We start from the raw sequence: 16,799 nt of genomic DNA, 5'->3' as shown, positions 1-16,799 counted from the left end.
GATTCGTTCAAATGCAGTGACACCTTGAGAAACTGAAAACTGAAATACCAAGAAAACACTGGTTTTCGAGGATCAGAGATTTTTGGCTTGATTTTCTGGAACAATGCTTGATGATTCAAGGAAGTAAACATTTAAGTCCAACACTTTGGAGCAAGAAACCACTGTGATCACATTGCTGTGGTCACTACAATGACTATGAACATCAGTGCTGGTAAACTGTACATGGAGCCTTTTAGTTTTTCTGTTGTTTAGAATTCAAGTCTTTAAACAGGATGTGACTGCTTATCAATGGACATAATAAAAACATGTTAGAAAATATTGCTTTTCTCTAAATCGGATTTTGACAGAATGCCTGAGAGAAACAGGGAGGGGGTGAGAGGGAGAGAGACATGGGTAGAAAGTGAGAAAGCATTCATTTTGGTGTCATATACTGTACCATGTCAAACTGATGCAAACTTGGCCTATCGGTTTGCTGTGCTTGGCCAAATTTCTTATTTTTATATTCTTCATTTTTCAAGATATTTATTTTCTTCAATTTCAGCTTTGAGACAACGGTGGCATATTCTTGATTTTCAAGATTTCATTTTTATTTACCATCCAGTGAAATTTCTTCAGAGTACAGGGGTGTTTTCAGTTGTAACATACTGATCCTGATATTGAGTTATGATACATTGTTCATTTTTATTATAGCCTTATCTAGACTTCACTTGACCTGGAAAATGTGTTGACTGACTGAGTGATTGGTTTCAATGTCCCATTTTTTCTTGGTGTGAAGAGGACAAATATTGGATGATGTTTGGGTGGGTCAGGACATTCGTCCTTTTGTTGTCATTGTGGATGTACACCCTTGAAAGTGATTACTGAAAAGGACTTGAATATATGGAAGATGATAGGATAATGCAGAATAAAATGTCCCCTGGATAAAAGCTGTGACTTAGGAACTATATCAGTATGTTACTGGTTACCACTTCTTCAAGGATGAAATGTTCTGGAAGTAAAAAGTTGGCGATAGGAGTACCTCACTGGGAGTCAAAATGGTCATTGTGGAAAACTGAAGGTAGCAGATGTTCACAAACCTAGAAACTGGACAGAAAAGGTGCTGCTGCTGCACTGATTATGGCTGATAGTTGATGTTCAAGCCTCCTAAAAATGTGTTGCACCTGGATGTCCATTAGCATTTTAGCCTATACTATGTGGCTGATTGAAAAAAATGTTTGCAGGTATTTTCATCTTCATTAACCTGTTTTACTAATAGTTTTCTGTGAAGTGTTCTTGCATACCTTCTGCCCCTCCCTCTTTTGTGATACCCCCCTCCCCCCCCAAAAAAAAGAACAGCAGAACAACCAAAAAACCCCAACAAACAGCCCCCCTAAAAAACAAACACACAAACAAAAAACACCCTGCAACAAAAACAAAAACAAACAAGCAAAAAAAACCCACCAGCAACAAAAAACAGCACTCCATATCAGATATCCATTCCTGAAAAAACAAACAGCAACAACAAAAACCAAAAACAGAAGAAGAACAACAACAACAACCAAACAACAAACAAACAGTGAAAAGTTATACCAAAAAATGCCATTGTTGAGGGGATTTGTTACTGAGCCACCCAAACTTTTTTCATGTTAATTTTGCCTTCTCAATCCTGACTGTAGAAATGCTTTTCTCATGTATCATATTTGGAATATCTTCACCCTTTCTGACCTGAACTTTTTGGCCAGAGTGTGGATATATGAAAAACTAAAGTGGAAGGATGTATTATACTGATAAAAAGAGATACTCAGAGTCAGATAAGATTTAAAAAGAGTCAGATAAGATTTAAAAAAAGAAAAGAAAAAAAAGTAGAACAACAAAAAAGGTTTGAGCTGGCTGAAGAGCTGTTGTATCACAGACAGATTTGACAGCTGGAAAAAATAAGCATCAAAGATTGGAAAAGCTTTTTTGTTGTTGTTGTTGTTGTTCCTAAAAAAATATTGAATGAAAAAATGAAAGAAATTACACTGTGTTTGTGTTGTGTGACATTTCCATGTGTGAGTATTACAACCCTGGAATCCTTGTCAGTTTGAAAGGAAAGAGAAGTGTGAAGCGCCACACACGTTTTTATATTAAAAATGTATCTATAATATATATATTACGCTTGTTTTCATCATGAATAATATGGAAACGAAACGAGCAACAGCAACAGAACACCACTTGCATAGCCAGTGTTGCAAACAGCAGAGCAGCCATCATTAATTCATGGGAAGAGCTGATTCCAGAGAGTTTCTGGGGCCAGGTCTGGTAGTGCTAGCAGTGTGTGCTGTTTGATGGCTCATAGGGCCAGGGCTTCCAGACACAAGTATTGATTAGATGGGGAGGAGGCATAAGTGGGCTGACTGGCCTGCCACTGACAGAGCTCTCTTTCAGCTCTTGTGCCAGGACTGTGTGATTTCCCCCCTCTCTCACTCATTGAGTCATTGCACCTTCTCTTCAGTCTTCTCGCCTGTTGCTGCCAGGTAGTGTAGTTCTACTGTGGGATTTTTGTGCATGTGTGTTTGTTTGAGTTGTAACAGTATGTGTGCTGCGTTCTTGTGCTGAGACGAGCACACATGCTGTGCATATACTCGTGCATGCACGTGTACGCATGTTTTCATGTGTTCTTTTACATGTCTATGTGTGTGTGCATGCATGTGCGCAGGTGTGTAACAAAGTTGGTGTTTTGCAGTTGCCTAAAAACTGGTCACAGTGACCACGGGAGATGCGATTGGCTGCTTCAGATTCCGACCTTCACATTTGGTTTGGTCAATAAAAAGAAAGGGTGCAGACGTTGGGTGCTGTAAACCAGAACTGCTAGAGCGACTTGTTTTTCTTGAATGGGGGAAAAAGAGAAGACTCAGCAAAACCCATGTTCAACTGTCCGTTTTTGGAAGAGCATCCAGACTTGTTTTTGTTGCTGATTTTTCTGCTGTCATTGGCGTATTCTCTCTTCTATGGATTATACAGTTTAATTCTCTCCTTTCTGTATGTGTTCCGTGAAGGAATCGTGTCTGCCAGTGCCACGGTAAATGCTTTCCTCTTCATTCTTGTTTTTGTTGTAAGGACTTATGTTTCACTATCACTGTATCAGGAGCTGTTGTCTATATATAGTGTATTGTAGTTTGGAAGAAAAGATATATATATATATGAATTGATTTTTAAAATCTTCCCCTGAGTTCATGGTCTGCATCTCTCTGTTTCACACCGAAATGTGTACTAAATATTTAAGTGGGCTGTTTCTTATTTGATTGTTTTCACCTCACCATTTAACCGCATGACTGCTGTTCATATATAATCCATGGTCATACTCATAGTTGCATCACTGATGACATCATCAAACACGGGGAAATAACTGGAAGTCTGAAAATTCCTATTAAAAAACACCCCCCCCCCCCCTAAAAAAAACACAAAAAAACACAAAAAAACCCCCTGATCTAGACAGACTGTAAAATGTGTATCTCAAGACTATTTTCCCTTCTTTTTTGGGGGGGGGGGGGGGGGGGGGGATGATCCAGAGAGGCTGTATTATCATATTATGTATGTCTCAAGACTATTTTCCCAGTATATGGTTGATTGTTCTTATATTGATTTATGACTTGAAACACCACTTGCTGTTTCTTTGTTTTTTTGCATTCAAGGGTTAAGTAGTGGTAGTCCATTTTCAGGGGTGATGCATGCTTATTACATGATGATTGATCAGTGATTGTTCTGTGGGGTATGATTTAGTTAGTGGATTGTGGGTACTGGTACATAACCAGATAAAATGATTTTGGGGTGGGAGTGGGGAAAAAAGACCATGAAAGACAACTGACTGTGAGTTAAAGCCCACAGTCTCAAGGAATTAAACAACTTCAACAAGAGCTACCTGTTTTGTCTTTTCAAAGGCATAAAAGCGAAGAACTATGAATAATATAAACTATGAATATAATGTTTGAACAATGACACATATTTGAAGGTAATGAAACAAAGTTTAGAAGGGTGTGGGTGTGGGTGTGTGAGTACGCGCATCTCTCTCTTTTGTAGACATACATGTTGTTCCCTTCAAAATGTGATCGTGACTTTTAAAGAAATAAAATGGTGGGATGACATCCTGCCAGCAGTAACAACTGAAGGTCTAAGTTGCAGTCCTCTTGCATGGAACTGGGAAGAAAAGCAGGCACACATGCATACACATTCATGCATACACACAAACCCATGCATGCACACATGTATATATGCACATGCACAGTTTTTGTATGCTCGCAGGTGCACACATCTTGCACACTCATACACACAGTGACACACACACTCTCTCTCTGAGCTTGAAAAGGGTGGGTGATACAGTGTGAGAGGTGAACTGAAAGGAAAGAACTGTCTACTCGTGCCCTCTCACATGTTCCCCCTCTCACCGGGGAGGCTTGTGAAGAGCAGCCATTTGAGGACACCAGTATTACCGGCATAGACATAGATTAGGAAGGGGTGGTAGGAAAGTGACCTTCACAAAGTTGAAAATGACAGGCAGCTTCGGGGTGTCTTGTGTTCAAGTTTGTGTATCTCCACACACACACAGTGTGTGTGTGTGTGTGTGTGTGTGTGTGTGTGTGATGAGTAATACCAGTTAAGCTGTCACAGCTTGTTCCTGTTTATTGCTGCTGCACATTTTTGTTTTTGTTCTTTTTGTTTTTCAGACAAAACAGAAAAAATGACTATAGATGTTAAAACAGGGAAGTTGTACATTCATGATAATGTGCACTTGAATTGAAGCAGTGCAGTTAATATGTGCACATGTGTATACAAACTGTCATGTCCAGGTAGGCCTGCTTACTCAGGCATGAACATTCCACACACACGCAAACACACAGTATACATCATTGCATGTATGCACATGCTTACACAAATGCATGTATGCATACAACCACCCAAGCACAGACACAAAATTGGAGGAATGACATTTCTACCAATTTTATATTTTAGCACTTTTGACTTTCATGGATGTCTGCCCTTTTAAAAGAGAGACAGAAATATAGATGAGGGAGAGAGAGAGAGAGAGCATGGTGTGGGGCGGTGCAGTGTGGTGCAATGTGTGGTGTGGTAGAATTGAGTTGCCTTCTTTAGCAAATACTTTAAAAACAGAAATGTTTATTTTGCACTGACATGATTCATATTCACAGTTTGAAGTTCCACCATTGTTTTGTGTTATGTGATGCTGACAACATTTTTGTCAGAGAGGAAAAAATGTATTAAAAACTTGTTTGGTCAGTTAACAGATACAATTAAAAAAAACAACAAAAAAACCACCACCAAAAAACAAAATGTTTTGTTGTTCTGAAATCATGAAATATTTGGTTTTGGCAAATGCAAGTTCAGTTCCGTGTGCTTATGAGTTATGTACTCATTACTTTCCCCATTATTGTCAAGAGTAAATGTAGTTTTTCACCAGCAGCAAATAAAGCTTTCAGTCTTGTTGAATGGTGTTTTTAACAATGCAAACTACACACTGTCTGTATAATTTTGTTCAGAAGAAAAAGAGAAAAACTGAAACTCAGATTATTATAACTGACTACAGTATTTTCTTTTTTTGTGTGTTATGAAACCAGGACATTCCTCTGTCAGTATCTTTCTATCTAAAACAAAACAAACAAACAAACAAACAAAAAACAACAACAAGAAACACCAAACAACAACAAAAAAACAACAAACAAAAAAACAAAGAAACAAACAAACAAAAACAAAAAAAAACAACCCAAAACAAAACCAACAACAAAAAAGCAAAGAAACAAACATGATGTAAAAAGAAGGAAAACTTGCTTCTTTAAGTATTGTTTGAAACCGGTGACAGTGATAAGTTGTCATCTCGAATGAGTCATGAAAAAAAGTTATAATATTTCTTTATTTTGTAAGTCATCTCATTCTTTCACAGTTAGGCTGTTCCTTCCACTTGATTAAAAAAACAACCCCCCCAAAAAAAAACAAAAAAAAAACAAAACAAAAACAAAAAAAACAAAAAAAACAACAACAAAAAAACAGTACCCTGTATGTCGGCTTGTTACCAGCGTTTGGTATTCATTCAAAAGAAGAGTAATAACCTTTTAAAAGTATAAAGAATGTCGTGTCTGTGTATAGTGTGTTTCATTGAGTGATAACGCTGGCAAAGACCAAAGAGAGTTTGCTGCATCTGGCTTGGGAATGGCTGAGAGGGGTGTGCGGGTTGGAAGGGGGTGGGGGAAGGGGGGGTGGTGGTGGGGGTGGTGGTAAAGGTTGGTATTGGCATCCTGGCAACTGTCCAGCTCTGATGTTGTCTGTCTAGGGTTGCTGAGCTTTGCGAGAAAATTGGAGGCAAGGGATGCAGTGCATTGAATTTTCAGCTAGTTTAGGTGTGAGAACTAAGTTTATTTTTTGTGGTGTTTTTGGGTGGTTGGGGGTGGGGGTGTTATTTGTTATGATCATTTGTTTTTGTTGAGACTGCATATGTTGTGTATTAAAATAGAAATAGTTTGTCAGGTATGGCTATACAGTATGTGTGTGTGTGTGTGTGTCTGTGTGTGTGCATGCAGGCGTGCACTCTTTCTCTCTCTCAGTGTGTTAGACTTTGTGTACATGTGCTTTCTTTCGTGTGTGTGTGTGTGTGTGTGTGTGTGTAAGATTGCCAAGAGAGAGAGAAAGAGAGAGAGAGGTGCATGTAGCCTCTCACAGGAATTGCCCAGTTGCCGTAATAAGTGGAAAAAGGAAACACCCAAAAGGGCTAGATGTATGCAGGCTAGCTTGCTGGAGCTGGCAGAATTTGGAGGGTGGGGTGATGAGGTGGAGGGTGGTTGTGGGGAGGAACCTCCTTACAGTATGTCAGAGCCACTTGAGGGGTGGTTGGGGGGAAGGGGGGCGGGGGCGCAGTAGAGCTAGCTAGGCTGTGAAGGGCAAGGGGAGGAAGTGAAGTGGCCACACCAACAATAAGAGGGTTCATCTGTCTGTTGGAGTTTGCAGCCCTGCCCTTAGTCCTGCACACTGTACCGGTACCGTGTGTGTGTGTGTGTGTGTAGAGAGAGCAGAGGCATTGAACTGACGGAATTGTCTGTCTGTCTCAGTGTCTGCAGTGGGCAGTCAGAGGTGGAAGGAGAGAAACTGGGAAAGTACTGTGTTGTGTTGTTGTTTGTGTGTGTGTTTTTCCAGAGATGACTATTAATCTTTTATTGACATAAAACCCTTTAACTAACTGAAGAATCATTGGGGCGTTGCATTGAATTGTTCACCAGGTTCCTCCTCCAGGTCTGTTTGTTGTGTGTCAAAGCCTGGGTATCTGCAAATGATTTTCCTGTCTGTTCTGTAGTGTTGTCAGGTAATCTTTTTTTTTTTATGTATATTCCATCACCCACTCTAAACAGTTCCAAGGATTATTTTTTAGCAAGGCCACTGGCTGCATCCAACATTACTGATATTAAAAAAAGAAACCGATGTGCTGCCTCAATCAGATCACACACATTGTTTTCTGTTACTGAAGTCTCCAGTCCACAGTTACGTTACATCAGCTGTGTCAAACAGTTACCTTCACACAATTTGGTATGCTGGTGGCGACAGGTAGGTTAAGGGTGGAGATTTTTCCTGATCAAAACCAACACGATTTTGTGCAAACCTACTAGTTCCTAAACCCCCTTTGTTGTATACATGACTATATATGCTGAACATCAGATAAACATGACAAAGATCCCATGATCCATGCCATGTTTGGTGGGTTATGGAAACACGAGCATACTCGGCAAACACACCGCCCAATACAGTCCGATTACCTAAACTGTGGATGTAAAAACGGTCACACGTAAAATGCCACTGGTACATATATATATGCAAGTGTGTGGGGGAGTTATGGACTATAAACACAGGTCTAAAGAAAATGGAAGGATTTGATGTACTCCAGTTGCTGCCATAGATAAAGGCTATGACATATATTTTTTAATTATTGGGGTGGGGGAAGAGTTCCAGAAATCTTGCATGTGATGACTATTTTTTGCCTTTTTCTTCATTCTATGATTTTTTTTTTTTTAAATACTTTTAGAAATTTTACTTGCGTGACATGCATTGAGCATCATTGTGTTTTAATGACAGGTACAATCAATAGAAATAAACTATGATTATGATTGTTGTTGTAATTGTTATATTTTTGTTATTGTTGTTATCACAGTGTGCAGACCTACTTGTGCCTGTGAATTTCTTTGTGTGTAGAAATAAACAATACTTATTATTGTTGTTATTATCGCTGTGTGTGCGTGTGCTGGCAGTCCAAAGACCCCACCAGACCCAAGCAGCAGCAGAGGATGGCCTCCACCAACCCAGCAGCGGCGGGGGGCGGCACAGGGGAGCCTCAGCCCCGGGAGATCAAGGTCCTGGAGACAGCCGAGGACATCCAGCAGCGCCGTGACGAGGTGCTGACGCGCTACGCGGCCTTCAAGCAGGCCTGCAGTGACCGCAAGGCGCTCCTGGAGGACTCCCGGCGCTACCAGTACTTCAAGCGGGATGCCGATGAGCTGGAGAGCTGGATTCTGGAGAAGCTGCAGACGGCGTCGGATGAAAGCTACAAGGACCCCACCAACCTGCAGGTCTGGGGGGTGTGGGGGGGTGTTGTGTTTGGGTTGGGTTGTGTTGTTCTGAATTATGTTGTGTTGTATTGTGTTGTGCTGAATTGTGTTGTGTTGTGTTTTGTTGGACTGTGTTGTGTTGTATTGTATCGTGTTGTATTGTGTTGTATTATATTGCATTGTATTTTGTGTTTTGTTGTATTGTGTTGTGTTATATTGTTTTGTGTTGTGTTCTGTTGTGTTGTATTGTGTTGTGTTGTATTATTTTGTGTTGCATTTGGTCACAACTGATTTCTCTGTGTGAAATTCAGGCTGCTCTCTCTGGGGAGACTTTGTTATGGGCTGACAAAACAAAATTCCAGAAAACAACTACCTATGAGAAAAAAAAGAAAAAAAAAGGCACAAGCGTTGACATCAGATGCAACACCAGGCTAATGTTTTCATACATTGTCTGAACTGGCCACTAGTATTTGTTGTATAAAGTGACCAATTTATGCAACTCTGTCACAATCCATAAATATTCATATGCACTGTCCGTCTTTAAGTTTATTCAATTATAGTATGGTGTAATGAAAAGATTTTTTTCTAAGTTCATATTTGTGTGATTTTAAAGCTGTATAAACATATACAAATTTGTGTAGTGTCCATCTTTTAGTTCTTTGATGTTATATGTAATTTTTAAAGTTTGTATATTTTGTGATATAAAACGTTAATTGACCCTGTAGTATTGTTGTGTGTGCAGAGGAAGACCCTGTATTTTACTATCAGTATCACCCAGAAAAAACGCTTTATTTTACTATCAGTATCACCCAGAAAAAAACGCTTTATTTTACTATCAGTATTGTTGTATGCACCGTCCATCTTTAGTCTTTGGTGATATGAAAGTGTTTTTTTTTCTTCTGACTACAACACTTATTCACTGTTGGATTGCTTAGAATACTGTACATATTTGTCACTATGTTTTGATTTCATTGTGTTTTCATCGGTTTTATCGTTTTCCCTTTTGTTTTATACGTATTTATGTCAATTGTCAGTGTGTTATAAAAATGGAAATGAAAAACATGTTCAGAACAACAACAACAACGGAAATGAAAAACATGTTCAGAACAACAACAACAACTTAGTTTATAATATATATTTTTGTGATAGAAAACCTGAATGAACGTTGTCCTGATGTTGCGTGCGCTGTGCGTGCTTGCAGGCCAAGATTCAGAAGCACCAGGCCTTTGAAGCGGAGGTGGCTGCCCACGCCAAGGCCATCGAGGTGCTGGATGAAACTGGCAACGAGATGATCAGCCAGGATCACTTTGCTTCCGAAACCATCCGGGTGAGTGGGACAGTACACCTGGCCTGGCTACCAGCCATGGGTAGCCATGTATGATAGTCGGTTTCATTTTGTTTGACTATGACCACCAGAACAGCAGAGGAGGCAACTGCTGTCCCGACTATCTGGGCTAGAATTTGATTATAGTGGAGAGTGTCTTGCCCAAGTTACATCCCCACTCTCGGCCAAGAGGGTTTTAGGACAGTCGGCGTTGGGATGGTTCCCAAAGGCCAGCTAGCCGCTACCCAAGGCTGCAGCACTAAGAGCCAGTGCAATTTTGCCTCCATGTTTGAGTCATAGTCCTTCAAAAAAAGACTAAGCTGTAAATGATTTCCCATTGCAATGGAGAAACCATTGATATAACAGCTCTCACGTTGCTGTTGGCCAAACTGTAAACTTATGTCAGTCTGTGATGGGTAACCTTGACAAGTAACAACAACAGTAATGGGGTTTTTTTGGGTTTTTTTTTTAATCATATTATAAAAAAAAAAAAAAAAAAAAAAAAAAAAAAATCAGATGAAGGCCAAAGCCCTTTTCTGAAGGGAGTCACATTGAAAGATGATAAAGAAGAAAAAAAATGACAAGACACAATGAATTGAAAACACAAATTAACCATGTGTTACCACCAGGCCACCGTTCCGTATATGAATGTGTGGTTGTAAAGTGTTGGGTGATGTTGATGTGGTGATAGATGTTCATGTGAGTGTTGATGTGGAAGTGGATGTGGTGGTAGATGTTGATGTGGTGTTAATGTGGATGTGGTGGCAGATGTTGATGTGGTGGTGTTCATGTAGATGTTGATGTGGGTGTGGATGCTAATATGGCTGTGTATGTGGTGGTGGATGTTGATGTGGCAGTGTTCATGTGGGTGTTGATGTTAATGTGGATGTGGACATGGTGGTGGATGTTGATGTGGCAATGTTCATGTGGGTGTGGATGTTATGTGGATGTTGATGTGGCAATGTTCATGTGGGTGTGGATGATAATGTGGATGTGGTGATGGATGTTATGGTAGATGCTGATGTGATGATGTTTATGTGGATGTTGATGTGTGTGTGTGGATGCTAATGTGGCTGTCGATGTGGTGGTGGATGCTGATGTAGCAATATTCATTTGGGTGTTGATGTGGGCGTGGATGTGGCTGAGGACATGGTGTTGGATGCTAATGTGGCAATGTGGATGTGGTGGATGTTGATGTGGCAATGTTCATGTGGTTATAGATGTGGCGATGTTGATGTGGATTTTAATGTGGTGATAGGTGGATGTTGTGGTATGTTGATGTGGCAGTGTTGATGCGTGTGTTGCAGGAGAGGCTGGATGAGCTGCACCGCCTGTGGAAGCTTCTGCTGTCCAAGCTGGCAGAGAAGGGCACACGGCTGCAGCAGGCCCTGCGTCTGGTTCAGTTCATGCGCGAGTGTCGTGAAGTCATGTTCTGGATCGCTGACAAGGTACCCCACCTCCCACTGTCTTCTCTGTCTCTTTTTCTCTCTCTCTCTCAATATCTATCTCTAAATTTGAATCGTGCTGTTATCCAAATTATGTCAAAGTTTCGACTTAGTGTTTCAGATATTCATGTTCATCATTATAGGTATAAAACCCAAACCGATCAAAACTTAACATGCCCACTTTGTGGACATTGCGAAGAAGATGAAGTACATTTTGTCCTAGTATGCCCCGTGATTCAGAGTTTAAGACAACAGTTTATCCCAGAAAAATATTATAGGCAGGCTACCCTCTTCCGTTTTACTATGCTAATGTCTTCAACAAGTCAAAAAGTAGTAAAAAAATCTATGTGTATTTTTGTATCGAGCATTTAAAATAAGAAAGACACTGTGCTCATAACAGACTGTATACCAATATTTTTGTGTGATGGTATAATTATGTTGTTACATACCACTTTGTTTAGGGGCTTTGGCTTATAATGAATAAACCATTCATTCATTCTCTCTCTCTCTTTTTTTTGTCCAGTGCTTGCACTCTGTCCCCTTCCTTCCAGCATGTTAGGCTCAGATGTGGGGCTCACTGGGTTTTCTGGTTGGAAGTGACCCATGAGCTGTCTGTATTTTCAGGCATATAAACCCAGGTTTTTCTCTTTGATTTCAGACTCCAAACTAGTAGACTCTGTCGGTTAAATTTTAATCAGTATCAGCTTAATTGTTTATTTCTTTTCATCAGTCAGGCTCGGTTTGGAATAATGGCTTTGGTCGCACAGTGAGAGGTGATGCAATATTGTGTAAAGCTGACTTGGTCAAGACTGTGATGTTCAAAGGTGGCTGCAACCCTGGAAAGGTTTGATGGTATCTTCTTTCGTGTTTGAAGTCAGTAGCTGAGAGGGCAGGTTAACTCACTCAGTACGGCCAGTCCTCTCTTCTCTTCAACACACCCCTCGGATGTCCAGTGGATGTCTGAATGACCCAACCTTTAGCTTCTGTTAGAATTGTGGTATTCTTTGTCAACATTCACCTCTTCAGTATAAGAGCCTTCCGCTTGCAATATTTTGATGATGGTAATTGGGGTGAAACGCTGTTAATGTCGTCTCTTTCGCTGTTCGTATGGAGAGAGTTAAGTGTGAAGGAAGTTCCTGGAAATGAGATGTAGGACTGGCTGCGTTTCTTCCTATGCCACTGGACTGTGTAGCTGTGGGCTGTGTGTGTCTGTGTATGTGTGTGTTTATGCATGTGTGTGCATTAGAAGATTTTTCTCTCTACACTTGACAGTCTGTGAGCGTGCGTGTGCGTTCTTATTTTTTTATCAATATTTTCAGTCTTGTTTCACACGGTAACATTTGGGAAGTGTGGTGACATGGTTTGAGTTTGTTGCCTTTTTGTTGACAGGAAGCTTTCGTGACCTCAGATGAGTTTGGGCAGGACCTGGAACACGTGGAGGTGCTCCAGAAGAAGTTTGATGAATTTCAGAAGGTATGGTAACATTAGCAATAATAATGACAATGATAATAATAAAGGTGTTCATTTGTATTGCACCCTTTCTCTCTGAGAGCTCATGGCTCTTCACTTGAAAGAAAAAGTTACAAATTCCATGAATCATTAATGACCACTCTCTCTCTCTCTCTACCCCCTCTCTCTACCCTCCCCCTCCTGTTCTCTCCCTCCTCATACATGTAAAGTGTAGCAGGCATGAGGCGGTGTTGCGGGTAGGTTTTGAAAAGATCTTTCGAGCTACCTATCTATCTAGTTTCTAGCTGTCTGTCCATCCATCCATCCATCCATCTCTGTCCATCTATCTGTCAACCCATTTATCCATCCATCTTATCCACTTGTCTATCCACATAAATAACTATTTGTCTTTCTTTCTGTTTGTGAAAAATAACTTATCAGTCAGTATATATAAAAAGAACAGTCAACCATTCTGTCCTAAAAACCAATGAACTTGCCTATCTATGAACATATCCCCCACAACATGTTGAAGAAAGGGCTGACAGAGTCAGTGTTGTTCCAGAACCTGATCTGTCTATCTGTAAAAAATCACTTAACAATCAGTCTGCATAGAAAAATACATCAACTATTCTGTCTATATTAAAAATCAATCTATAAACAACCTCCCCCATAACATCATGTTGAAAAAAGGACTGACAGAGCCAGTGTTTCTCCAGGACCTGCAAAACCATGAGGACAAGGTGTCGGAGGTGAACACCCTGGCTGACCAGCTGATCAGTGACGGCCACCCAGAGGAGGAGACCATCCGACAGAAGCAGGAGGAGGTAAACGAGGCCTGGAAGCGTCTCCGGCAGTTGTCTCTCCTGCGCCAGGAGCGTCTGTACGGCGCCCATGAGATCCAGCGCTTTAATCGGTATGTTGGTTTGATGATGGGGTGAAAGGGTGATTCTTTGTTGGCTCACAAAGTGTGTGGACTGTGCAAGTCTGTCTGATAACCTAGTGTCTGGGTGTGTGTCTGCGTCTGTTTGAGAGGCGCCGTGGCGGAATCGGTTAGGTGCTGGGACTTCTGATCCTGTTGTCAGGTGTCTGCACATACGCTGACTGACGGAGAGAGTAGAAAAATGTCACCCATAACCCACCAGGAGTAGCGCAGATTTGAACCACAAACCTTGCATGTTTGGCAGAAGTCTGAATGCTGTAACCACCTGGCTGTCTGGGCCTTCGACAGTTGAGCTCAGGATCAAGGACTAATGATGAAAAAAAATGACATGATTTATGCTTGAGAAAATGCTGTTTGTTTCAGTCAGAAGACAGTGATTGCAAGAATACCTTTATCATCTCTTGAAGAGAAATTGTTGACATGTTCCCTGACAAAAAGGCGACAGAATAGTCATTACATTCACAGACCAACACAAATTGTATGTGCTCCCCTTTTTCATGAATACATGCTGGACATTGCACAAGGATGCCTGCTGGATCTGTTTTTCCAGGGACGCGGACGAGACGATTGCGTGGATCCAGGAGAAAGACGCCGTGCTGTCATCTGACGACTATGGGCGTGACCTGGCCAGTGTGCAGACGCTGCAGCGTAAACATGAGGGTGTGGAGCGTGACCTGGCCGCCCTGGAGGAAAAGGTCAGGGTCATCATGAGGACAGAAACATCTGTGAAAGCACTGATGATGCCAGTAGTTTTGTATTGTATTGTGTTGTATTATGTTACTTTTTTGTCACAACGGATTTCTGTGCGAAACTCAGGCTGCTCTTCCCGAGGAGAGCGCCTTGCTACAGTGCAGTGCCTTCCCGTTTGATTTTTTGTTGTTGTTGTCAGCTTGCAAATGTATTTGTTTTCCTATCAAAGGGGATTTTTCTACAGAATTTTGCCAGGGACAGCCCTTTTGTTGCTGTGGGTTCTTTTACTGTGCTAAGTGCATGCTACACATGGGACATCAGTTTATCATTTCATCTGAATGATTGGAGGCAAGACCACCACTCAAAAGTCTAGTTGAGGGTGAGTGTGGGATTCAATCCAGTGCTCTCAGATTCTCTGGCTACCTAGGTGGGTGCTTTACCACAAAGCCACCTCTTCAGTGGTAACGTGAAAATGGAAATGAAAATTTTATTAGCTCAGGTTGCTTTTCTTGGTTGTCATAAGTCTCGTCGCTAATCACATTGTCACATTTTTCAGTTGGTCATTTGTGTATTGCTTTACAGTTCATATCACAGTTGTGGCTGACTATGACCATCAGAACAGCAATGGAAGCAACTGGTGTTCTGACTTTCTGGGCTAGAATTTGACTATAGTGGAGAGTGTGTTGCCCATGTTGAATTCCCACTATCTTGGCCAATAGAGCTATAGAACAGTTGGCGTTGGGATGGTTCCCAAAGGGCACCTAGCCCCCAAAGCTGCAGCACTAAGAGCCAGTGCAATCTTGCTGACTATTTTGAGAGTCATAGTCTCTTCACAGAAGACGAAGCTTTAGTAAATGAATTCCCATTGCCGTGGAGAAGCCACTGATCTCACAGCTCTCACCTGTGCCGTTGGACCAACTGTATGACGGGTGCAATAGCCGAGTGGTTAAAGCGTTGGACTTTCAATCTGAGGGACCTGGGTTCGAATCACGGTGACGGCGCCTGGTGGGTAAAGGGTGGAGATTTTTACGATCTCTCAGGTCAACATATGTGCAGACCTGCTAGTGCCTGAACCCCCTTCGTGTGTAAACGCATGCAGAAGATCAAATACGCACGTTAAATATCCTGTAATCCATGTCAGCGTTCGGTGGGTTATGGAAGCAAGAACGTACCGAGCATGCACACCCCTGAAAGCGGAGTATGACTGCCTACATGGCGGGGTAAAAACGGTCATGCACGTAAAAGCCCACTCGTGTACATGCGAGTGAACGTGGGAGTTGCAGCCCACGAACGCAGAAGAAGAAGACCAACTGTAAACTTACGTCAGTCTGATGGAAGCAGACCCTTGAGGTTAACAAATCACACCTATGCAACCCCACCCTCCATCCCCCACCCCCCTCACCCCCCAGCAGCCCCCAGATGATGGCCCTGTGTGGTGTATTGGGCGGTAGGCAACAAAGGGTACAGGTCAGTGATCCCATCAGACGACATAACTGTCCCCCCTGGTGTTGGTGTGCGACAGGTGAACGCCCTGGGTACGGAGTCTGTGAGACTGCAGGGCAGCCACAGCGACCAGGCAGACCAGATCCACGACAAGCAGGAGGAGATGGAGCAGAACTGGGAGCAGCTGCGAAACAAGGTGGGCTGAATGAATCAGTGACCCACTTGTACAGAGCTGGGCAGGGGGTCTGATTCTCTCCTTTTTGGACAGGTGGGGAGGTGTGGGTGGACAGGTGGTCGGGAGTGGGGGGGGGGAAGTGACTTCTACCATGTTGCCACGTGTTGTGAGGTGAGAGTGGTGAAATGTTTATCTTTTGAAAATTGTTTTTATGCTGTTGTTGTTTTTTTTGTTGTTTTCTTTATTTCTCCCAGTATTTTTAAGATAAAAAAAAAAAACAAACCAACAGATGTTATTTTTATATGTCCAAATAGTGGGTGTTAAAAAACACACCAAAATTAATTTTTTTAAAGTCCGAGTTGTGGGTGTAACCATTCAGGTTTGCCAAGAACACTGTGTGGCAAGTTTATGACCGTGTGTTCATTTCTTCTATATCTAGATTAAAGTATTTGGAGCAGAGGGGGTAGAATTTTTTTTGTTTTTTTGGTAGGAATTGTTTAGATATTGTGAAGGTCGTTTAATTAAAAAGTCTTCTAAACTCTCTTGTTTTGTTATATTCTGTATTTTTTTAAGCTGTGTGTTTCTAAAAAAAGTGTTGCCAACATCTGTGAACAACATACTGGATCTGTTTCAGAATTTTAAAAAGCTATCCAAAAGAAATATTGTTCCTTTTTTTTGTGTTCTGAAGATTCACACTACTCCATTTACATGAATTACCCAAATGACCAACCTGTTTGTATATATATATATATATTAAAAATTCTTATTGTGTATG

General features: G+C 41.4%; 1 protein-coding gene across 1 annotated transcript in view; it reads left to right on the top strand.

The window, feature by feature from the left end:
• Positions 1 to 16,799, top strand: part of LOC143289734 (spectrin alpha chain-like) — a 104,314-nt gene that overhangs the window by 3,164 nt on the left and 84,351 nt on the right. Inside the window, 7 exon segments of the mRNA XM_076598817.1 lie at positions 8,262 to 8,579; positions 9,760 to 9,885; positions 11,190 to 11,330; positions 12,717 to 12,800; positions 13,493 to 13,689; positions 14,267 to 14,411; positions 15,929 to 16,045. Coding sequence (XP_076454932.1) covers positions 8,298 to 8,579; positions 9,760 to 9,885; positions 11,190 to 11,330; positions 12,717 to 12,800; positions 13,493 to 13,689; positions 14,267 to 14,411; positions 15,929 to 16,045 — 1,092 coding nt within the window. The 5' untranslated portion in view covers positions 8,262 to 8,297.

Source organism: Babylonia areolata, chromosome 14 (assembly GCF_041734735.1).
Source record: "Babylonia areolata isolate BAREFJ2019XMU chromosome 14, ASM4173473v1, whole genome shotgun sequence".
NCBI lineage: Eukaryota > Metazoa > Mollusca > Gastropoda > Neogastropoda > Buccinidae > Babylonia > Babylonia areolata.
The sequence above is the reverse complement of the archived record's forward strand: the minus strand, read 5'-3'. Positions and strand labels throughout refer to the sequence as shown.